Source organism: Protopterus annectens, chromosome 11.part0 (genome assembly GCF_019279795.1).
Source record: "Protopterus annectens isolate FY-2018-M chromosome 11.part0, PAN1.0, whole genome shotgun sequence".
NCBI classification, from domain to species: Eukaryota; Metazoa; Chordata; order Ceratodontiformes; family Protopteridae; genus Protopterus; species Protopterus annectens.
This window is the reverse complement of record NC_056745.1, coordinates 500,624,561-500,650,227: the sequence shown is the minus strand read 5'-3', so window position 1 is coordinate 500,650,227 and position 25,667 is coordinate 500,624,561. Positions and strand designations below refer to the sequence as shown.

At 43.5% G+C, this 25,667-nt stretch overlaps 1 protein-coding gene across 2 annotated transcripts in view; it reads left to right on the top strand.

Moving 5' to 3' along the window:
• Nucleotides 1-25,667, top strand: part of CNOT2 (CCR4-NOT transcription complex subunit 2) — a 2,080,381-nt gene that overhangs the window by 31,894 nt on the left and 2,022,820 nt on the right. For both annotated transcript variants that reach the window (XM_044087993.1, XM_044087992.1), the window contains exon 2: nucleotides 9,603-9,675. In XM_044087993.1, coding sequence (XP_043943928.1) covers nucleotides 9,603-9,675 — 73 coding nt within the window. The remainder of the gene's footprint in view (nucleotides 1-9,602; nucleotides 9,676-25,667) is intronic.

Below are 25,667 nucleotides of genomic sequence, written 5' to 3'. Positions count from 1 at the left end.
CCCCCCCGGTGTTCACCAAGATAATGGCAGCTGTGACAGCCTATCTTAGGTTACAAGACATCCAAGTATTCCCATATTTAGACAATTGTTTTTTAATTGCTGCCTCCGGTGATCTACTTCTTACAAGACCATTCATTCCTGCTACAACTGCCATCTCACATGGGCATGTGTATAAACACCAACCAAAGCAACCTACTTCCTACTCAGTGCATGGAATTCTTAGGTTGCCACATAGACACTACATCAGATAGCAAAGCTCCCCCCAGCGTGAGTCAAGTGAATCAGATCAATAGCTCTCCAGGTGATAAGTCATCCCAGACCCTAATCTCGACTGGTATTATGCCTCTTGGGTTTAATGGCTTCCTCTATAGTGATGGTTTGCTTAACCGGGTACCACACACGAGTTCTGCAGTATTTGGTAGCTGTACAGGGGTCAGGAAAACTTCAACTCCCTTGTTAGAGTACGTTTCACGCAGGTCTGCAAGGACCTCATTCTGTGGTGGATTTTGACGATTTTGTAACTGAAGTCAGGCTTTTCCATCTTCCAATACCCAAAACCACAGTTACCATGGATGCCCCCCTCATTGGGTGGGGTTCGGGGTGGGGTGGCTGTCCTAGGGACATGGTTTACGATAGAGGCCAAGCTTCACATCGGTGTCTTGGATTTAACAGTGATGCTTCTTACATTGCAGGTTTTTAATAGCATCTTCCCAAGGATGTGATTGTCATACACTCCCGCAATATGTCGGTGGTTTGGTACATCAACAAGCAAGGCAGACCCCAATCATGTCCTCTTTGCCGAGAAGCCATGAAGGACAATTTGGCAGTGGGAGATGTCTTTCAACTGCTTTCTAGTAGCTGTGCTTACATCTGGATATCCAACATCTTTGTGGAAGCAGAACTATGCCTCACAAGTGGTTTCTCAACAAAACGGTGGTAATAGAGATTTTCAGGCGCTGCGACCAACCTTGCTGCTTAGACCTTCTGTTGGAAGAAGCCATAGAGAGATTACCAAATTCTGTTTTAGAAACTGGTTTACAGAATGTTGCTAGCCCCAAAAAAAGAAGGCACATGGAGATCCATCCTGTTCATTCCTGGGTTCAACACATTTCTAATGCTAACAAAATTCAGAATGCTAACCTTGCAGAGCCTTGTTACTGCTCCTTCATATTTTCACAAAAGGGGTATATTTTTTCTGATCTTAAGTAGATGGGTTGCCATTGGCATTTTATCTCCTCGTGCTTTGGTTTAACTGTGGCACCCTGGGTGTTCTGTAAGTGCCTGGCTCCAGTAATTGCCTACTGCAGAAGCAAGGGGGTTCACATATACCGATATCTGGATGACTTCCTTATTTAGGCAAAAACTCTAGATTGGATTCTGTGGGATCTACAATTCACTCTGACTTGCTTTCAGAATGTAGGCCTCTCTCTGATGTTCATCGTGTTACCCTGCTACAGTCATCACACTTGGGTTATCCTGTCGTCAGGCGGTCCCGCAGTCGGCTGGAATTCCAAAGTCTTGGTCCGGCGTCGGTTGCTGTCGCTTCTTCCCTGACATCAGTGCGCCAGGGGTATATATAATGCAACCAACGCCATTTTCTTCAGTCTTTCTTGCCGCGCGGTGCCCGAAGCAGAAGCAGTTCGCAAGTGCCGGTCGGCCGACTACTGAGATTTTCGAATTCAAATTTCAGACCGAAGTCTTCTATAAAGCTAAGTACCCCATTGGGGAAACTTTTCTTGCCTCAGACCGATGTCAGAAAAAGTTAACAATTGTATTTCTTGTGGGAAGCAAATACCTCATAAGGATTTTCATTCTTATTGCATACCTTGCCTAGGCCCAGACCACGACGTCACTAGTTGTCATTTTTGTACTAGGTTTAATAAGCGTACTATTAAAAGACGCTTTGATTTCGCACGACACTACTTCGGTAGGAAATTTAACTACACCATGCCGTCGGAGCAACCGAATACCGGCGTGCACAAAAAACGCAAGGATAAGGACAGACAGCCCAGGCCTAAGCCAGATTCCGAGGCCTCGACTGGTCCGGTCTCCGGTCCTCAGTGAGGCTCCGATGCAGCCCCTGACTGCCGCAGATCTGGAACCCGAGACCGCTTCAGAATTTTTGACGGAATGCACCAGGCCTACGCAGCCTTTTAGTTCAGGCCCTACCGACGATATTGCTGGAAAGGATGTCGGTGCTGCAGAAACCCCAGCGGTTTCTGAAGGTGTTTTCAGACCAACGATGCTCACCATTAAATCGTTTTCTAAGACGAAGACTCCTATTAAATCTAAAAAGACTGCACTTCAGTCTCCTGTTCAAGGCCTTATGCCTAATGCCTAAGAAACAGATGCTCAAAATGGCTGAAGATTTGATCACTTTAATCAGGGGTTCCCAGCCCCCTCCTGACAAAAGGCCTAGACAAGAGGAAGATTATGCATCCTCTGAACAGGTGTCCATTTCTTCAGACTCCTCTGAGGACCAAGATTACTCCTTCTCCCCTTATGAAGATTCTGATGGTGAGGACTCCATTCCCTCAGCTTCTCCTCTTGAAGACTACTCCTTTGGGGAAACTTTACACACTATGAGGGAACATTTTCACTGGGAGGGTCAGGACTACTCTGATTCGAAGAAAAGGCTGAGAGAGTTTCTTTTACTCCCCCAACACAGACCACTTGCCATTCCACCAGTTTTAGACATTGTGGATGATGTTTACTTAGAATCCAGTTTTAACCCTGATTCTCTACGTCCTGCTCCGGCTAAGCCTGACAGATATTATAGAGTGCATGATAACCACAAATGTCTTTACAAAAGCCATGTTGCTGACCCAGAGACAATCTCCCAGGGTCCCAAGGGGGCTAAGGCTTCTATGGCTAAAAATCCTGTACCTTCTGAGAGGAATTCCAGAGCACTAGACAGGTGGGGGAAAAAGGTTTACACCTCAGCCACTCTAGCTATGAGGGTACTAAATTACCAATTTCACATGCTTAAGTATCAGCAATTTCTAATCTCTCAGTTAAAGCAAAAAATGACCACTCTCTCTCAACAATCTGAATTGAAAGAAATGCAGGATCTGTTGCATGCCACTGAACAGGTGGGCAAACATACCTTACAATGTGGGTTTGATTCTTTGGAGGCCTCCTGCAGAGCAGCTGTCACTGGGTCTGTTATACATAGGCATGCTTGGTTAAAGGAACAAACTCTGCCTGATCATGTTAAAGCAAAACTTCTAGATGCTGCCTTACAGCAGGATGTTCTTTTTGGAGTTAAAGCAGTCTTAAAGAAAATGGAGGATAAGGCAAAATCTATGCGGACAGTCAAAGGTTTCCTACAGGTACAGCCCCCTCGCTTCAGCAGAAACTGGCCAACAAAAAATTGGTCCTTTCCAGCTACAGACAGACCACAGAGGGGTAAATACAGACGCCCAAGGGGCAGAGGACAACCACAAGGCCAGTACAAACCTCGCCAATGGGGCACTACAACACAGAAGGGAGGAGAAGACAGGTCCCAGTCTACCAGAAGGCAAACTCAATGACTTCCACCTCATCTGGCCAAGCAACACTCTCTTGGCAGCCCCCTTGGGAGGAAAACTCGCACTTTTTTCAGACAACTGGCACATTGTCACAAAGGACAAATGGGTCCTAGACATAATTTTATGAGGATACAGATTCCATTTTCACACCTTGCCAATGAAAAAAGGAATGCCAAACCTGCCACAAAATCAATGGGCAGAGGCACAAGAACAAATTACAGCTCTCATGGACATGAGAGCCATTCAACTGGTACCTACTCGAGAGCAAGGTCAAGGATTTTACTCAAGACTCTTTCTAGTGCCCAGAAAGGACAATGCCTGGAGACCAATTCTGGACCTTTCAATTCTAAACACTTACAAGTACCCAAATTCAAGATGCTGACACTACAGCAGCTTCTTCCCATGTTGGGCAAGGAAGCATGGCTAGTAACGTTGGACCTCAAGGAGGCATACCTGCATGTCCCTATCAGACAAAGTTGCAGAAGATACCTCCGTTTCATTGCAGGTTCAACCCATTACCAATTCTCTGCACTGCCCTTTAGCTTATCTACTGCGCCCAGGGTCTTCACAAAATGCCTGGCACCAGTAATTGCATACTGCAGACAAAGAGGGATTCGAATATACCCATACCTGGATGACTGCCTCATCCAAGCAGAAAGCAAGGACATTCTATTACATCATCTGGCTTTTGTGAAACATCTACTAAATTGCCTGGGGTACACAGTAAACGAAAAGAAGTCAAAACTAGTACCCTCACAAAATATGACATTCCTGGGTGCCAGCTTGAATACAACGGCCCAGAAGGCTTATCTGACGTCAGACAAACAACTACAACTGACTCAATATTTCAAAGCAATGGCAACAAAGGCCCAATTAACTGCAAGAAAAATTCTGCAGGACTTGGGCTTCATGGCATCTTGCATACTACTAATACCATTTGCAAAGCTGCATATGAGGAAATTACAGTGGTACCTAAAAAGCGTATGGTCTCAACACAGCCACAGCTTGGACACAATGATATCTCTCATTCCCTGTCTACAACAGGAGTTTCTGTGGTGGTCACAGGCATGTCACCTCAGCAAGGGTCAGCCTTTCACCTTGCCCCCAGCCAGGCAAACTATCACAACAGATGCATCAGATTACGCCTGGGGGGCTCACATGGCAGGGCAGTGCGTTCAAGGCGTTTGGACTGCAGATCAAAGGAATCTGCACATCAGTCTAAAAGAGATGCTAGCTGTACAGAAAGCTCTGACAGCCTTCAAGGATCTATTACATCCAGGACAACTGACAATAAAGACGGACAACACCACAGTAATGTGGTACATAAACAATCAAGGGGGTACACACTTCTACCCTCTGTGCAGGCAAGCAATGACCTTATGGAACACAGCTCTGGCTTACCAAGTTCAGTTACAAGCTCAATTCCTGCCAGGACAGAAAAATACATTGGCAGACGACCTCAGCAGAAACATCATGGATCCCCACGAGTGGAAACTAGATCCACAAATATTTACGATGATAACACAAAAATGGGGCCTTCCAGACATAGACCTGTTTGCCAGCCCTCAAAACTATCAACTAACAAAATTTTGTACAAGGACACTTCATCATCAAGCGTGGAAAGTGGACGCACTCTCTTTCAGTTGGAAAAATCTGAAAGTATATGCCTTCCCTCCATTGCCTCTCCTCACAAAGGTACTTCTGAAAGTCAAAAAGGAGAAACCACGACTGATTCTCATAGCCCCAGACTGGCCACGCCAGCACTGGTACCCGCTATTGAGGAATATGGCCCACGGCCCACCATGGATATTGCCACAAATTCCCCATTTGCTCACACAACAGAACATTCAGATTCTTCACAGCCAGCTCAAAACCTTAAAACTGGCTGCATGGCAAATCAACTAAGCATCCAGCCAGCCCCTCTTTCCCTAGCAGTTATGGATGTTATTCCGGAAGCTAGGAGGCCAAACACCAGAAAGGCTTATTCGGACAAATGGAAAATATTTTGTGCATGGAACCAATCTAAGGGACAAGACACAATTCAGCCTCACATGCCTCACATTCTACAGTATTTAACTGAGATGTTGCACAAAGGACTTTCTTTCTCCTCCATTAAAATCCATGCTTCAGCTATTTCGGCCCACTACAACACGGATCCACCCTTATTTTCGCATCCACTTCTAAGGCAGTTCCTCAGAGGGGCAAAAAACATTAGACCACCCAGAAGAGCACCTACACCAACATGGGACCTCAATTTTGTTCTGGAAAAACTAACATTACCTCCCTTTGAACCAGCTTTCTCTGCAGATCTTCAGTTCCTATCATGGAAGACTGCACTGCTGCTAGCAATAACTTCAGCTAGAAGAGTCTCAGAGCTACAGGCACTGATGGCAGTGGAACCTTTCCTCATTTTTCATCAAGACAGAGTTTCTCTACGAACTAATCCTTCATTTATGCCTAAGGTGGTTTCCAGTGTGGCTTTAAATCAAACCATCCACTTGCCCACCTTCTTCCCAAATCCACAGAACAAAGGTGAGAGACTCTTGCATTCTTTGGACATTCACAGGCAACTTCGTTACTACTTGGACAAAACTAAGGCTTTCAGAAAATCTGACCAGCTTTTTGTATCCTATGCTACAGCTTCTCAAGGGAAGGCTATATCAAAGCAAACCATTTCCTAATGGATAGGTCATTGCATACGTTTTTGCTATACTCATCATGGAAAACAAGTTCCTGCTACCATTAGGCCCCACTCTACCAGGGCAACAGCTACTTCTACAGCCTTTCTCGGGGGGGTTCCAACCAAAAAGATTTTAGAAGCTGCAACTTGGTGTTCAGTACACACCTTTACCAAACACTGTCACTTGCCACTTTATTCTAAGACCAGGGCGGGCTTCGCCACTGCAGTTCTGCAGGGTCTCCTAGCCTCCCCTAACCCTCTATGATACCTCCACCCATCCTTAGCTTTGGGATTCAACCCAAGTGTGATGACTGCAGCAGGGTAACACGATGAGCATAGTACAGTTTTGTACCTACCATAAATGTATATGTTCGAGTGTACACCCTGCTGCAGTCCAGGTTACCCTCCCTCCATCCCCTCTGACCTACTGGCTAAATCTCTTCAATACCTTCCTGATGTATTTGCTTATAGCTGAAGGGATTTTGTGTTTGTACAATTTTACTCAATTTGGTACTAATTACTGACCACCTTTTTGGGGGCACCTGACATCTGGGGCAAGAAAAACTGAAGAAAATGGCGTTGGTTGCATTATATATACCCCTGGCGCACTGACGTCAGGGAAGAAGTGACAGCAACCGACGCCGGACCAAGACTTTGGAATTCAATCTGACTGCGGGACCGCCTGACGACAGGATAACCCAAGTGTGATGACTGCAGCAGGGTGTACACTCGAACATCTACATTTATGGTAGGTACAAAACTGTACTTTTCTCTTCCAGAATCCTGTTTAGTACTCAAGCAGCTCAGAAAAATGTGGCACCAGGATACCAGTAGAGTTGGCAAGGGCAAGCAGACACCTTCTCTAAAAGCTAGTCAGGTTTGTCTTTCCTACAGTTTTCCCCCATTACTCTTACAGAAGATGAAATACAGGCTAAAAATGCTAATCATAGCACCTTTTGACTCGGGCAGCATTTGGTTCTTCCTTTTGTTGAGTCTTGTAAGGACAGAGCCTGTAATGTTGGTCCAACATGTATGGACGACTTGACAAAAAACAAAGGGGCACTTCTTCACCCTAGCCTAAGAACCTTAAAATCGATGTCCTTTAGTCACATATTTTCAGAGGGTGTGCTGCACATTGTAAGGAAGGTTATAAAACCAAATACAAGTAAATCGTACCTAACTAAATGGAAATGATTTTCACCTTCGTACCAAAGGGGTAGGAGCCAGGACTCAACTGCCGCTTCTGTATCTGTGATCCTCACTCACATGTCAGACCTTTACAATGCAGTGTTGTTTAAAATTTTAGTGAAGGTACATATTTCAGCCATTTCAGCTCATTTGTCCTGGGATTCCTCTTTGTCCGTTGTTTGATGGCAAAACAGTTCCTCAAGGCATTTCCACCTTTGAGGCCCCTTAGAAGAAGCTTGCTGTATAATGGGACCTCAGCTACATTCTAGAGAAGGTAACTTTGCCACACTTTGAGCCCACTGACTCTGCTATCTCAAAAATCTAACCTGGAAATTTGCAGTGTGGGTGGCAGTCACCTCATTTGAAAGGATTTCAGAATTGTAGGCTGTTGTGTGCAAAGAACCATTTTCGTTTGCAGAGAGACAGTCACACTACGAATTAACCCTGCCCCTACCTTCATGACTAAGGTGATCTTGTAACTATATGTCTTAGCTTGCATACCTTCCAGTCTTCTCCTTTCATTTCAAACCTACACCAGGTTATATTCCATTAGCGCTTCTGTACTTCCATTAGGGCTTCTGTAGCCTCTAATGTCTACTTTTGGGTGGAGAGGCCAATATTCAACCTATCCTTGTAGCAGCTACTCGCTCATCTGGGTACACTGTCACCAGGCAATATAGTCTGAATCTGGCCTCTGGACCAAAGCAAGATTTACCATAGCCATTCTATAGGAATTCATGTAATCTAATCCTCCAAAGTGCCAACCTCCCACTGGTCCATAGGCCTTGGGACTCTTCCCAAGAATTATTAGTGCAGCAGTGGGCTTTACATAGGGCATAATGCATTTGTGTTAAGAACTTATGTTTGAAGCATGTCCACTGTTGTGGTACCAGTATCCATCTTTCTTCTGCTGTTTTTTTGTGGGAGTCTTTGGGTTGGGGCTGGTACCATAGTCAGCTTTCCTTGTGTCTTCACTTTCTCTTACCCTGACAAGGCAGCTTCCATTAGGCTTAGAATCTGGAGAAACAGTTTGGTTACCCTCTGGTTGGCCTTCCTTCCAGGGGATTATATCCAACAAGACAGCCAGTACTCTTCTGAGATCGTACACATTTTTATATTGCCAAGGCAAGAAAGAAGTGAATATGGTGCATGGACGGGCCTTTTGTACCACTAACTTCAACATGGAAAAAGCATCTTCCCAGCCTGTTCTGGAAGTTGGGCCAGCCATCTAGCCTTTTTTTTTTACAGAAGTTCCAGGAGTTATTACTGAAACAAGGTAGGTGGATAAGCACAGGTGTTAAATTTTACTGTTATAGTGACCTTTCTTTAAAGATCTGTGATATAAGAGTGAATATTCAGGAAAGCTCCAGACAGTGGCTTTCTCTTTTGCTGTTCTTTTTTTTTTTCATAACTGTTAATGTTGGAATTAAGTCTGTTTAATTTGTTTGTTTTTAGACACTTGTTTGGCTTATTAATCCTTTTTTCTTTATAAACGTAACTAAGTACAGATTTTTCTAAGTTATATTTATTTAGTTCATTGAGTTGCTTTTCAATTCATCATGATCCTCATACCTGTCAACCTCTTAGTGCAAGAAATCTGGACAAAACCCTACAAAGTGGGAGGACAAAGGCCCAAAAATAGGGACATATTTTAAATATTGCTCTTATAAACTTAGAAAGTTCTTAGAGTAACAGGATTTGTTTTAACATACATTTTCTGAATGATTTAGAAGTCTGAAACTTAAATGTATGTAATTGTTTAGTGATTTGAATCCTCAGATCATCCCAGTGATTTTCCAGAAAACCACAGATTTTATGAGGAACAGACCAAAAATGTGAGCCAAAAATCTGGACAGTTGATAGGATCTTTGAACCTACAGGTCCACAAAGTGGAACAGACTGAGATAGAACTGCTAGAATTGACTTAAAGGTTATGCAACTTTGGTGGAGTTAAGGAGCTGCTCTCTGCATTGTATTTATGAGGTGTGGTGGGCTTGTCCCATAAATGAACCACCTGAGTAGATTTTAGCCAAAGAAGTTGATTGAGATTACAGGGTTGAGATTCCCTGAAAAGCAACTGTGGCATATCACAACCATTGGAACATTTGTAAGTAATTCTGGCTAAGTAAATGTTCATATAAATTGTAAATGTAGTGTTTTAGATGCATGTGTATTAACTGCAGTAACTTCTGTTTTGTACCCAGATGCTGGCATCACCGTCACCATCAACATCAGGTGCTCTTTCTCAGTTTGGGGAACGTTTATACGGGCAACAAAGTAAGTGTATATTTGTGTATTGTATTTCTTTGCAGTTCCTTTCCCTTTGTACGCAAAAGCCTAGATAAAGCATGTTTAATAGTATGTTTGATTTCTGCTGTTTCAGAATACACCTGCCATTACTTCAGTGCATAGTATTGCTCTTTCTGTTTCTAGCTCCTTCCTTTCTGTAGTGTGAGAAGTAGTTTCTTCAGAGGCTAAAGAGACTAAAGAAGTGCACTGATATGATGTCTTTTCCTTCCACCTCAACCTGTGGTTTAGCAGATCTGAGACTGGCACATCAGGATCTTCAGTTCCAAAGCTCCACCTCCTCTCCCATAATGCCCTGCTTACCTGAGTCAACTCAGATCTCATTTACCGCTGTTGAAAGACAGACACTTTGGACGAGGCTCCTGTCAGCTACGTGCAGTAGCTTTATGTGCATTTTGCTCTCGCAGTTTACCTCCTCTCTCTAGATATTACCAGTTTATAACTAGTTATTGTTAAAAGTAGGTTACTACTACTTAATAACTATTGTTAACTTAGTCTGATAGTTGGACACGAGAGCCTGGCTTCCTTCTGCCATTTTCTGCTGTTCTTTTGTGTGTAGTGACAAGATAGTTTCCTTGCCTTAAGCAAGCATTCTTTGCCTTCTTTTTGATTGATAGCTATTGTTAAAAAAAATTATTTGGATAGCTTGATTCTTTCCTTTTGTTAGTGTGTGGATTTTTGTGGTAGAATTGGTTTGGTATACTTTATTTCCTGGTGTTTTCCTTTAGTTGTATGCCAGGGTTTACTGTGTGCCATGGTCACAACTTTGGGCTTCTGCAGGTGTGTGGGAATACAGGTATAACTTGTCCCCATAAGATGCCTGTAACTGCTGTGTGTACCATTTAGGTTTTACACATTTTAGACAGAGACTGCCTGGCATGTGACTCATTTGGGTCTAGGGCTTTGGCTGACCATAGGGCCAAGCTCCTGTTGAAGGTTTTCTTCACTTCTTCTGTTGTGTGTGTTTTTTTAAGCCATTACACCTGATCCAGAGTCTTCACTGGAGCCTTTTCCTCATTGGTTCCAGGCTTCCCCTTTCAGAACCCGAGAAAGTGAACAGCCTTTACACTGACCTAGTAAGCCATTCTTTGTGGCTTTGATGAAATCTGTGTGGTTCTATGGGAGCATTAAAGAGAGAGAGCTGGACAAGTGCATGCTTACTTTTCTGAATACCCAAATGTACCTAGGAATCATTCCCTCAGCCTCAACTCTGAGGGTGGAGGGAGCTGACCTGTCGGCCCCTTTACTGGTTGCTCCTCTTCCTGTTCATCTTTCAGTGCCTGTGACCTTGGATCCAGTGCCAATCTCTCTCATCCCTTTGCTGACACCTTGGCTCTCCTCAGCTTCAACTTCTCCATTAATGTTTTTGCACTCCTGCTTTGTCAAAACATACACTTCCCATAACCATAATGGTGGAACAGAGGGCTTGGGCCAGGGTCTGTCCTGAGGTTGTTAGAGCTGCCCCTGCCCTTGGGAGCATTGGCTTTGGACAGTTCAGTGCCTTTCTTAGTGTTGGACCTGGCTAGGTTGGCAACTGGGGTCCAGATTTTTCTAGATCTGTGGACTGAGATGGCTCCTTTTCCAGGCGGCTAGTGTTTTTTTTAGTATTCAATGTCACAGAAAGGATTTTTGTCTCATTTGAAGTTGGGATCTTTATAGCTGGTGTTGGATCCATCCAGATCCTTCCTGTCTTCCTAAAGTCTCGGATTCCCATGAGCTTGCTCTGGGACAGCATACATCGAAAGGCTTCAAACAGCCCCAGATATGGGATTCCTTATTTCCTTGTCATCACTCCTCCCCCATATTGTCCCCCCTGATAAGGTACACCAGTTTAGCCAGTGTAGGAGGACACACTTGGATTCCTCTGAGAAATCTGACCTGGATGAAGAGGAAGGGTCCCCAAAATTCCTCCACGATGCTTCCTTCGGTGATATTTGAATTGATGAGACAGCAAGGAAGGGTCAACCTTTGAAGGCCTTTCCCCAGAGGAGTTACTTTTTCTGAAGACCTTCTGTGCTGGCCCCATCAGCATCTTGGGTGTAACCTCTCCTGACACACTCGTTGACATTGTGATATTCATCGTGTTTCACTGTTGCAGTCATGACTGTAGGGTTCTCCCCTGCTGGCAGGCAGTCCTCGGTCGGCCAGAATCCCAAAGTCTGGGTCCGGCGTAGGCTGCTCAGCCATGCTCCCTGACGTCAGAGCGCCAAGAGTACAAAGCTGACAGCCGACGCCATGTTCTCCAGTCTTTCTTGCCGTGCGGTGATATCAGTTCGCAAGTGCTGGTCGGCTGACTCCTGACAATTTTTTATAAACGTACTTCAGTCCGAAGACTTTCTTCTCCTACTCAAAGCTAAGTATTCCGTTGGAGAAACTTTTTTCTTGCTCCAGTCCGATGTCAGAAAAAGTTAATTGTATTTCATGTGGGAAGCAAATACCTCATAAGGATTTTCATTCTTACTGTATTCCTTGCTTAGGCCACGACCACGGCGTAGCTAGTTGTCGGTTTTGTGCTAGATTCAATCAACGTACGATTTTGCATTTCATTACTTCGGTAGGCGTTTTAATTACAAAATGTCATCGGATACGGTTCCGGCTACCGGAGTTCACAAACGACACAAGGATAAAGACAGGCCTCCGAGGTCCAAATCAGACGATGTTGTACAAGCAGAGCCAGCTTCAGGTTCGGCTGTCGTCAGTGAGGCGCTTTTGCAGCCCCTGTCATCGACCATTTCGGAACCGATGGCCGAAACGGACTCCCACGAGGAGCCAACTAGGCCTTTGAATATTTCTGTTGCAGGACCTTCGGACAATGCTCCTTCGGATGGGTCCGGAGCCGCTGTGCAGGTACCGGCTTCCGAAGGGGTTTTCAGGCCTACTCAGCTTCTAATAAAGGCAAAGCCAAAGACAAAGGCAAAGTCTCCTTCCAAATCAAAGACTGCAGCCCAGGCCTCTTCTGATCTGGCAACCAAGTCTCAGAAACAGTTACTTAAGATGGCAGATGACTTACTTGCTATGATTAGGGGTTCACATCCAGATAAAAGGCCAAGGCAGAAAGTGTATTATGACTCCTCTGATCAGGCTTCTGTTTCTTCATTTTCTTCTTCTGACCAGGAATATTCTTTCCCTCCTTATGAGGATTCTGATGCTGAGGAATCCATTCCTTCAGCCTCTCCCCCTGAGGATTTCTCTTTTGGGGAAACTTTGCATGAAATGAGGGAACATTTTCACTGGGAAGGACAGGAGTACTCGGAATCTAAGAAAAGACTAAGGGATTTTCTTCTTCTTCCCCAACATAGACCCCTGGCTATTCCTCCTATTTTGGATATTGTGGATGATGCTTTTTCGGAGGCTAACTTAACTCCTGACTCTTTTCCTCCAGCTCCTGTTAAGCCAGACAGATATTATAGGGTTCCTGATTCCCACCAGTTTTTATACAAGAACCCTACTGCTGATCCTGAAACCATTTCTCAGGGCCCTAAGGGGTTAAGGCAGCTTCTGCTAAAAACCCCATTCCCTCTGAGAAGGATTCCAGATCTTTAGAAAGATGGGGCAAAAAAGTGTACACTTCAGCTACTTTATCTATTAGGGCTTTAAACTGTCAATTTCATATGCTGAAATACCAGCAATTCCTTCTGTCTGTTTTGAAACAAAAGCTAACTTCCATTTCCGCCTGTGCAGATGATAAGGAATTACATGACTTAATGCATGCCACTGAACAAGTTGGGAAGCATGGTTTACACTGTGGATTTGATGCCTTGGAGGCTTCTTGTAGGGCTGCTGCCTCTGGTGCAGTCATTAGAAGGCATGCTTGGTTAAAGGAACAAAACTTGCCAGATCAAGTAAAAGCTAAGTTATTGGATGCTCCTGTTCAGCATAATGTTTTGTTTGGATCTAAGGCTGAAGAGGTGATAAAGAAGATGGAGGACAAGGCAAAATCCATGCAAACGGTTAAGGATTTCTTACAAGTACAGCCACTCAGATTTAGTAGGAATTGGCCTACAAAAAATTGGTCCTTTCCCAATTCAGACAGGCCTCAGAGGGGTAGATACAGACGCTCCCGAGGAAGGCCTCAAACGCAAGCCTCTTATAGACCAAAGACAGTGGACTGCTTCCACCCCTAGGGGAGGAGAGGACAAGGCCGCAAGCTCATAGAAAACAGGCTCAATGACTCCCTCTGTTGGGCTGCAGGAACTTCTTTCCTGGAAGCCCCTCTCGGAGGGAAACTTTCTCTTTTTCACCTAAATTGGGCTCATATAACCCAAGACAAGTGGGTTCTGGATGTGGTTTCAAGAGGTTACAAATTCCATTTTCATACCCTACCAAGACCAAGCGGATGGCCAGATCTACCAAAACATCAATGGTTAGAGGCCTTAAACCAGGTGGAAGCCCTCTTGGCTATGAAAGCCATAGAACTGGTTCCACTTTCAGAAATGGGACAAGGTTTTTACTCAAGATTCTTTCTAGTCCCCAGAAAGCAAAATCCATGGAGACCCATTCTGGATCTGTCAGTCTTAAACACTTTTCTCGAAATACCAAAATTCAAGATGCTTACTTTACAGCAGCTACTCCCAATGCTGACCAAAAATGCATGGATGGTAACTTTGGATTTAAAGGAGGCTTATTTACACATTCCCATCAGGCAGGAGTGCAGAAAATACCTCAGGTTCAAGGCCAGATCGAGGCATTATCAATTCTCTGCGCTGCCCTTTGGATTGTCTACTGCGCCCAGGGTCTTCACCAAGTACCTGGCTCCAGTAGTAGCTTATTGCAGACTCAAGGGAATTCAAATTTACCCTTATCTGGACGATTGTCTTATTCAGGCAGACAGCAAGGATGTCTTACTCCAGCATCTAGAATTTGTTCAGAAACTTCTCAAGTTCCTGGGATTTACTGTAAACATAAAAAAGTCAAATTTGACACCCTTGCAACAGATAACTTTTCTGGGTGCTCTTCTAAACACAACAACCCAAATGGCATTTCTGACATACGAAAAACAATTGCAGCTGGCTTCAACTTTCAAAACCTTGGCAACATTAACTCAGCTATCTGCAAGGAAATTCCTGCAGGCTTTGGGTTACATGGCCTCCTGCATCCTTCTCGTACCATATGCAGGACTACATATGAGGAAAATACAGTGGTACCTAAAAAGTGTATGGTCTCAGCATTGCCACAGTTTAGACATACAGATCACCGTCCTGCCTTGTCTTCAAAAGGAATTCCTTTGGTGGTCCAAGGCATGTACTCTAAACAAAGGGAAACTCTTCAGTCTGTCTCCAGCCAGTCAGATACTAACCACGGACGCCTCAGATTATGCATGGGGAGCCCATTTGCAGGGCAACTGTCTGCAGGGCCTTTGGACAAAGGATCAGAAGCACCTGCATATCAATTTAAAGGAAATGCTAGCCATTCAGAACGCTCTATTGGCCTTCAGGAATCTTCTACAACCAGGACAACTACTGATACGGACAGACAACACCACAGTTATGTGGTACATAAACAAGCAAGGAGGATCACATTCCTATCCCCTTTGCAGACTAGCCATGAATCTATGGAACACAGCTCTAGCTTGCAAATTGGAACTTCAAGCTCAGTTTCTACCAGGGAAGCAAAACTTCCTGGCAGACAGTCTGAGCAGAAACCTGTCGGATCCTCACGAATGGATGCTGGACACCGAAATATTCAAGATGATTATAGCAGTCTGGGGATGTCCTCACATAGACCTCTTTGCATCCCACCTCAATCATCAACTACAGATTTTTTGCACCAGGACATTCCACGAACTAGCTTGGAAAGTGGATGCACTATCATTCAGTTGGAGAAACCTCTCGGGGTATGCCTTCCCGCCTCTACCTCTTCTTCCACGGGTGTTATTAAAGATCAAACAGGACAAGCCCAAGATGATAATTTTGCTGGCCCCAAATTGGACTCGACAGTTTTGGTACCCAACACTGAAAAACCTTTCTCTGGAGCCTCCTTGGGTTTTACCACAGACTCCAAACCTTCTGTCCCAACACTAGGGTCAGGTTCTGCACTCCCATGTCAAAACTCTCAGCCTGGCGGCCTGGTTAATCCAGGATCTATGATTCATTCTCTCCTACCCAAGCAGGTTATGGATGTCATTTTAGAAGCCAGACGTCCTAGCACTAGAAAATCTTATGCAGGAAAATGGAAAAGATTTTGCACCTGGATGCAGGCTCAGGATTCGGATCCTCTTATTCCTAACATTCCTCTGATTTTACTTTACCTGACAGACCTCTTACATAAGGGTCTCTCTTTTTCTTCCATAAAGATGCATGCCTCTGCTATTTCTGCTCATTATAATACAGACCCTCCAATCTTTTCCCACCAGCTCATGAGACAGTTTTTCAGAGGAGCTAAGAACTTAAGGCCCCCTAGATCTCCACCCATTCCTGCCTGGGATCTCAACTATGTTTTGGAAAAACTCACCTTACCTCCTTTTGAGCCTACTGCCACATCTGACATCAAGTTTTTATCTTGGAAGACAGCCATCCTGTTAGCTCTGACCTCTGCCAGGAGAGTTTCGGAGTTGCAAGCTCTCATGGCTGTGGAACCTTATATTATTTTTCATCAAGACAGGGTGTCTTTAAGGACTTTCATGCCTAAGGTGGTTTCCAAAGTGGCTTTAAATCAAACTATTCACTTGCCAACTTTTTTCCCCAGTCCTCAAAATAAGGGGGATAGGATCTTGCATTCCTTGGATGTACACAGACAACTACGTTTTTACCTGGACAGAACCAAGGACATCAGGAAATCAGAGCAATTGTTTGTTTCTTATGCTTCAAGTTCCCAAGGTAAAGCCATTTCAAAACAGACCATTTCAAAATGGATTGCTCATGGAATCAGATTTTGTTATTCACACCATGGAAAGCAAATCCCAGGGAGTATAAGGACTCACTCTACCAGAGCTGCTGCCACTTCAGCTGCCTTCCTCAGGGGAGTTCCTACCAAAGACATTTTGGAAGCTGCAACTTGGAGTTCAGTGCATACTTTTTCTAAGCACTACAATCTACCTCTCTACTCTAAGTCTAGGGCAGGCTTTGCTTCCTGCAGTCTTGCAGGGCCTTTTAGCCGCCCCCTCTACTTTATGACCACCTCCCTTTTATTCTGCTTTGGGATTCAACCCTACAGTCATGGCTGCAACAGTGAAACATGATGAACATAGTACAGTTGTGTACACTTAACATAAATGTAGATGTTCGAGTGTCTTCACTGTTGCAGTCTGGGTTACCCTCCCTCCTGTCCCCTCTTATTTTTTTCTTTTGTGTGGTTCCCTTCTTCACCCTTCTTCTAAGGTGTATTTGCAAAGGGTATGGGATCTTACTCATTTTGGAACTCCTGACATCTGGGGCAAGAAAAACTGGAGAACATGGCGTCGGCTGTCAGCTTTGTACTCCTGGCACTCTGACGTCAGGGAGCATGGCTGAGCAGCCGACGCCGGACCCAGACTTTGGGATTCTGGCTGACCGAGGACTGCCTGCCGGCAGGGGAGAACCCTACAGTCATGACTGCAACAGTGAAGGCACTCGAACATCTACATTTATGGTAAGTGTACACAACTGTACTTTCCAAAGGGCGTGAAGAGAACCCAGTGTGGTGGAGCCCATACCTCCCAACTCCAATAAAGTTTTGGAACGTCACAATGATAGGCCCTTTTGGTGCACAGGTCCCTTTGGTGATGCCACTGTGGTTGCTGCAGTCACAACAAAGTGCCTCATTTCACCCCAAATAGAGAGTCATAGAGTTTGGACCATTTCACAGAGCAAATGTTTGCTTTAGCCACCTTTACCTTTTATGCACTGAACTATATGGCACGTTTGACTAGGCTTCACAGAGACTTAATCTTGTGGTATCCCGACCTTCAATAGAGTCTTGTAAAATCTTGGAGACTCATTTGGCCATCATGCAATATATTTTAAGTGTGTCCATGTCGCTCATCTGAAATGCAGCAGATGGCACACCACGGGTGGCAGCCACAGGTATTGCAGTTCACTTTCATGGTTTGATATGCCTCTCTAATTTTGCTGACTGTTTTAGGTTGTCCTTTCTTAATTCTCCTGTTGATGGGGCTGCTTAATTTGGCCTCGCATTTAAGGATACATTGACTATAAGTGAGCAAGAGGGCAAGATTTGTGTCTGCCATGGTAGTATGCTTTTCGACCCTGCTGAGGACCTTCTCAAGAAACCAGGAGGGAAAGGCTGTTCTTCACAAGTAGTTTTCCCCAGAAGCTCCAGGGGAAGGTGCCCCCAGAAGCAGAAGGGAACACTTTAATGGATGCCTCCCTAGGCGCAGGGTTTGTCTGCAGAATCAGGGCTTCAGAGGACTTTTGTGTGTCAGGCCTTTCCTGCACTCATGAAAATGTATCCCTCAGTTGCACTCTAGAGGCAGTGTGGGAGGTGACTGCTTTGCTGTCTACTTCCAAACTTGGCAGGCCATCATGTTAGATGCCTGGGTGCTGAGAATCATTTCCAGAGGTACACCATTCCCTTTGTTTACCCCAAGTGTGAGATAAAAATCCTTTCCAGATGTACCACCCCATCAAAAAAGGGAAGCAGCAGCAGGGATTTGAAAGTTGCTCATGAAACAAGTCATCCAAGAGGTCCCACCTGCCCAGAAATGAGCCGAGGTCTATTAAGAGAGTGTTTTAGAAACTGAAGAAAAGTGAAAACATAAGCAAATTAAACTTATTGTAAAACAGACTTAAGTTCTGGATTGTTACAGTACTGTCTCTTAGTGAGGCATGCCAGGACCTTCCTGCATTTCAGACTGGGAGCCAATTACTGTCAGTTTCAAGCACTGCCAATTGGCCTCACCACATCTCCCTGGGTGTTTAACAAATGCATGGTAGTGGTAGCAGCTTGGCTTAGACTGCAGGAATTTTGGATCTTTCTTTACTTGAACTGGTTCCTTACAGTGACTTTAAAGGAATCGTTGATTCAGGTTAGAGTGTGTTTGTTCCAGCTGTGCCTGTCATTGGGCATTACCATCAGATTTAAAAAGTCCAGCCTGGGACCTGCTTGTCTGGTCACCACCAGTCAGATTGACAGGCTGCCTCCCTCAAGATTACTATCTGTACGACTTCAAGCTGGTCAAGTCTTATTTCAGAGGCCTCCAGCTTCCTTGGTCTTTCATATTCTCTGTGTGATGGCTGCTGCAGTCTTTCTTGTTCCTCAACTCAGGCTGTTCAGTGGACTTTCAGTCCAGTAGTCATTTACAATGCACCTAATGAATTTTTCTGTTAGTCTCAGTAGCATTTGTTGCCATCTCATCCCTTGGTGGCTGATGTCAAGTCGGGTTTCTGTAGGTCATTTGTTTTTCCTCAGCTCAAAGCCATGGTAACCATGGATGCTTCCCTCCAGGGGTGGGGGCATTTTGAAGGGAAGACTGCCCAAGGTATAGTCAGATGCCTGTCTTCGTATCGATGTTATGGAGATGAGAGCAGTCCTATCATAGTGGGATTTTTTTAAGATGACCTCCCCAAAGGTGTGATCTCTGTCCAGACTGACAACAAGGCAGCGGTTTGGTACATAAATGAGGGGAAACCCGATCTTGTCCCCTATGTTGAGAGGTTATGAGGGTGTGGCAGTGGGCGGTGTCCTTGCAACGCCTTCTGATGGCAGTGCACATTGCAAGGAAGTCACACAATCTAGCAGACAATCACAGCATGACAATTTAAGGAGGGGATGCTCTTTTGTATGCTTGGTCCCGAGGTTTCCTGTATGCATACCCTGCAACCTTGGTAGTCAAGTTTCTGCAGAAATTAGCCTATTGCAGAGCGACCGTAATCCTCTTGGCCCCCTTCTGACCCAGGCAGATGTGGTTCCCCTTCCTGTGGCTTCTCCTGTTTGCACTCTCCTTGGGTTCTGGATCTAGTTCTTCATTTGATGTACCATCCTTCAGGCCAGCCTCACCTGAATCTGGAATCCTTAAGGTTGTCTGCTTGGTTTCTGCAGTTGCAGTCATGGCAAGAGATCCCAAGCTTTCTAAAAGAGTTATGCATATCCTTTCCTCTTCTCAAAAGCCTTCTGTCAGAAAGGTTTATGGTAGTAAGTGGTTCTGCATTCCATCTCATCTTATTTTTCACAAAGACAGTGTTTTTTTTGCTGACATCTATTTTCTTGTCTAAGATGGCATCTAAAACTAATATGCACCAGTCAATTCAGTTGCCAGTTTTCTTTCCAAATTTCTGTATTATTTATTTTTATTTGAAATTTGTTAACTGGGTTAATCCGGCTGAGCCAGAAGCCCATTTTCAGTGGAGACCCGAGGAGAAAAGCTCCAATACATATATTTATAGCAAATGCAATAAAAACATGTCTAAAACAATACATAGTAGTTGTAATGAGAAAAAATACATATAGAAGTGATAATATGAAAGAAACAAGCATAGATTGGAGTACATAACACAGATTTTGAGTTTACAGTTAACAGGTTGTAGGCATCACTGAGTGAATACAGCATCAGTTTACCTCAGGGAGGGAGGGTGGCCTAATGGTTAAGGTGTTTGCCTTACAAACACAAGGTGGAGGGTTTGAGTCTCACAAGGGATAATTGGCTAGGCTTACAATGGCTCGCAAGGGCAGTTAGCTTAGTAATAACCTATGAACCTATGAGAACATCCCTAGACTGTGTGCAGTGTAAAATTATGATTAAGTCTCAGTACTCAGAGGACAGTGTAGGAGGAAGTAGCCTAAGTGGAAGTACAATTGGAGATTTAGCACCAGTATAGTGCAGTAGTATGAACCTCAAGTTACGTTGTATGTAAATACACTGTATATACAGGGAAGATAGGATGTGAATATCACAAAGTAGAGACAATATATCTGAGAAGGAAGAGTAAGGGAAAAGTACAAGAATTGTACAGGCAGGTGGGTAGACAGATGAGAGACGTAAGGTTGGGAAGGGGAGGAGGTTTTAGGTAGGTACCAAGAGTGATTATAAATTTCATTGTTTAGACCTCTTTCGCCAATTTAGATTCTGTTTGGACAGAACCAAGCATATTAGTGTGAGGTGTTACAAATAGGGCACCATGCATTGTCTACTACTTAGTTATCTGATGGAAAATAGAACTCAAAATGCCTCCAGCAATTTAGACATCTTAGAAACCTTGCAAAACTCCATGTCAAACAGGATAAGCATACTATACCAGCCTACAAGACAATCTTGTAAACAATCTAAAACTTTTTTGGTCATCTGTAAATAAACTACTACACTCTGGCAAGACCACTAGTCCCGCTCCAAAAACAGACAATACAACAGACTCTATCCCCACACAGTTTAATTCCTACTTTGTATAGTCAGTATTATCTCTCTCAGACACTAACACATCTGTCCCACTCACTCTACCCCGTCCAATCAAAACCACGTACAGCTCTTCAATTTTAGTCCAGTACCTACCTCACTCATAAGGACATTGCTTCTTAAACTAAAAAACTACTTCTGTAGCTGTAGACCAACTACCATCAGACTATTTTAAAATGGCTGCAGAAGTAATAGCCTTCCCTGTGTCCATACTAATGAATAGGTCTGTAGCAGAAAGATGTGTCCCATCACTGTTGAAAAAAATCCTACATCATACCACTGCACAAAGGCAGCACATCGACTGAGTTTAACAAGTACAGTCCGATAACAATTCTCTCCCTTGTCCAAAATATTAGAGAAATACATCCATATGCAGCTGATGGCAATACTTGACTTCAAATAACTTGCTCTCAGAAATGCACCATGTTTTTAGGCCCCAGCACAGCACCACTACTGCTGTACTACATTTTTCCAGTATAATAAACCGACGTAGAAACGATGGTCTGCTTCTGTCCACTATGTTCTTAGACTTGTCAAAGGCATTTGATACAGTCTCTGCACAAGCACCTGCTGGTCTGACTCTCCTCAGTAGGCCTTTAACAGTACTTCTTGTTGTGGTTCCTGAGTTACCTATCTGGAAGGCAACAAGCTGCTAAATGGCAACAAACCTACTCATCCTTTCAACTGGTTGCGACAGGTGTTCCTCAGGGCTCTCTCCTGGGTCCTCTACTAGTTAATGTATTTATTAATGGCCTCCACACCTCCACTCACCCTACTAGTTTAGTTCAGTATGCAAATGACTCAACATTATTATGTGAGGCCTCAACAATCAGTAAGCTCCAAAACATTACCCAAAAGTCTTTCTTGTCTGTACAAACCTCGCTGAAAGAATCAAACCCTCCTACTCAACCCTGAGAAAGCTAATTTAATACTTTTCACCTCAGAAAGTTACCATAATCAAAATAAATCTTTTGCAATAAAGTCAGCAAGTAATATTGTCATTGAAACTGTAACTCACAGTAAATGTCTAGGCGTTCAAATATGACCACCATGTACTACTGCACACCATTACACCAGAAACTAGGCTCCCTTTGTAGGAGCAATGGATTCCTTACAGATACTGCAAGAGAGTAGCCACCACTTTCTTATTGCCGATACTGTTATACCCCGCTGTTATCCTAACAAACATAAACAATACTCGAAGAAAGAGACTTGCATCCTACTACAATAAAATAGCTAAATTTGACACCAGCATCCCTCATGGGACCCACCATTGTCTTTGCTTAAAGCAGTTAAACTGGCTGTGACTGCACAAATGTCTATTATAGTCACAACTGACTAAAGCACGCAAACTCATTCATCATCCAGAAAAATGCCATGCGCTACAAAACTTATTACTACCCTACCGTCCAGCAAGGGACCTCCGTTCTAGTAACAAATTCTTATTACTTACAAATAAGTCAAATGTTGCAGGAGACTCGCTCTGCTCCCAGTGCATTGCTTAACTCTGGAACAGTATCCCCATGCAAATAAAGCTCTCCTACAAACTCGGTAGTTTTAAACCACTGCTTAAACAACATCTTAACCAGTCCTGATCCTGTAAATGCTCATCACAGTGTTAAAACTATTTCACTGTTACAGTATTATCTAAATACTCTCCTTAAATATAGTAATGTTCTGTAGTCCTATCTCGCCTTCATTCTTACTCAGCGGATTACAAAGCTCAGTGCTGTAGTAAGAATCCCCAGATCTTGTTTGCCGCGTCTACGAGTTCAGAAGTGCTTCTTGCTTGGCCTTGGCTAAGTTGCATATTTTTCATTATTATTATAGTCTTATTGATATTTCTGCGCATAGGATAGTTTAGTTTACTTAGTCTTAGTAATAGTTTTTCATAGGTAGTAAATAGTAGTATGTATTTGCTAAATTTCTGTAGTTACTGCTGAGAACTTGTTGGCCATTCTAGGCCCGTTTGTTGTTCTCTGAGTGGTATCCTTTCTGTGTGCTAGTTTTTTACATAGTTTCCTTTAGCGTATGTCCGCGTCTGTGTTAGGGCCTTGTTTTTTTCTATTTTTCGATAGAATAGTGTATTGTGTGCAGTGTCATGTATTGTTTTAGGCTAGTTTTTGCCTGCTGTTTAAAATTTACAATTTGTGGTATTTTCTGACTTAGCTTCTTTCCTCCATCAGCTAGGTCCATTTAAGTTAGAGGACCTAGTCCTCTATTTAACTTCTGGTGTGTGTGTCCCCCACCCCCCTGCAACAGGGCTAGGCCCGTTTAAGTTAGAGGAACTAGTCCTCTGTTGTTTGCTCGTCTGTTTGTGAGTTATTTTAGCGGGGCTAGGCCCATTTAAGTTAGAGGACCTAGTCCTCTGTTGTGTTTTGTGTGTAATTTTGTTAAAGGGCGAGGCCCGTTTAAGTTAGAGGACCTTGTCCTCTCTTCTGTCTTTATAGAACTTGATTTGTACTAAGGCATGTCGAAGGAGTCCAAAGATCATAAACCTTCGGGTTTTAAAAAGTGAAAAATGTATATATATAAGCTATCCCACTGCTAAAGGAGACTCACAAAAAGCAGCAAATCCAAAAATAAGTATAAGTGAGTCAAACCACCACGGTCCAGCCAAATAAATATCCAGAAGATATGTAAAACAGCAAACAGTTTATTGGAAAAAGGTTAGCACTTTCGCGGGGTTACCGTTTCATCAGACCAAATACAAAATGAAAGTAAAAATCACATATTTTTGAAAAAGTACTTAGCCAATCAGTAAGAAACAAAACTGAACCAATTAAAAACAAAAATAATCTTACATAATCTTCTGCCTAAAAGGCAGGCTTAAGGGAAGTGCCACTGTTAAGACCTGGAGGTTCATAAGCTCTCTCATAGAGATAATCCACTTTAGTTCACATAATTCAACAGTATTGTTAAAATCACCTCTCCTTCTGCTGGGATGCAGCACTTGCAGAACCCTAAACAGAAAGGGACTATGGCTGGATAAGATAAAGCATTAGATATAACCTGATTGCGTATGTTTCCTAAATGCTCAAGAATTCTTTCCCTCAGCTGGTGTGTGGTCTTACCAATGTAAAAACCATTACAAGAACAGCATGTAGCAAGGTAAACTAAGTTCCTGCTCCTACATGTTGCCACAAATCTAGGTGTAAAAACACGTCCGGTGACAGGGTGTGTAAAACAGGGATCTGGAGGAATAGCAGAGCAAGCTTTACAATTATAACAGGGAAGGGTACCAACCTTCCCTGAGGGTGTGGGACATACAGACCTTGGGCCATAACATAAAACTTAAATCTGTACTTAGTGAGTCTCTATCAATTTTAAAAGATACTGAACATTTTCTATCTAGTTTATACTCCTCTACAAATGGTGTCGTACTTGATAATGTTTTTCTGACAACCTTGGATGTGAAAACTCTGTTCACTGTTACACCTAATGAAGTGGATATTGATGCTGTCAGGTTGTTTATTTCTCATCATGGCCATTTCTCGCTTAACATGATTACTGTTATCTGTACTTTGTTAGATTTGATTCTATGTAATAACTGTTTTGTGTTTGAAGGTCATTATTATCTGCAACAAACAGGAGTAGCTATGGGCACCCCCTGTGCCAATAGCTGTGCCAATTTGGCTATGGCGCAGTGGGAGAATGAGCATGTTTATAATGATAATCCCTATAGACACTTTCACAAGTACTACACTATTTATTTATTTATTTACATTTGTTGACCGGGAGTGTCCGACTGGACGTAGGTCCATTTTCAGCGGCGGCCCGGGGAGAAAAGCTCCACAGTTAAAATAAACAGACAGTAGTTACATTGGATTACATAGCTATTAACAATTTAACAAAGCAATTACTTACAACATATTTACAGATGAAGAACATAGTACATCAGTAGACAACTAGAATCTTTATCTGTGAAGTACATAACAGACATTAACAAATGTTACAATAAGAAGTTCCTGCTGTATAATAAGTACTAGGCTTATGAGCATCTGAGTTTGCTATAATCAAGGTAGTTAGTGGAGTGGAAAGAAAGGTAGTGGTTGGATGGGGTGGGTGATATTAAGAGTGGGAGTTGCAAGGGCATAGCCAGCGTGTTTTTAGGTGCGCTTTTAGTAAAGTTTTGAAGTGGGTGCATGATGGTATGGAGGTAATTGTGGGTGGGAGGGAGTTCCATAATTTGGCTGTGGTGCAAGAGAATAGTGCTTCACCAGCAGAGTTATTGGCTTTATTGATCTGCAAGTGATTTTTGTTGCTGGATCTTAGTGGTCTGGTGGTGCGATGGGATTGGAGTAGATTCTGGAGGGATGGGACATTTAGTGGATGGTTTACTAGTTTGTGGGCGAGTGAGAGTTGATACCATTGAAGGAGGTGAGGGAGTTCAAGCCAGCCCAGTTCAGCAAGTGAGAGACAGTGGTGACTACGGTAGGATGCCCTGTGGCTTAATTTGGCAATTTTGTTGTAGCAGGTCTCTAGCTTGTTTAGATCACATTGCCTTATGTTGGTATATATTGGAGAGGCATAAAGTAGGGTGGAGATAAGGTGGGAATTTGCTGTTGAAATCTTTGCTGCTTTGGTGAGAAGTTGCTTATTTCTGTATAATGCTCCTAGTTTTTTGTGGACTTTTTTT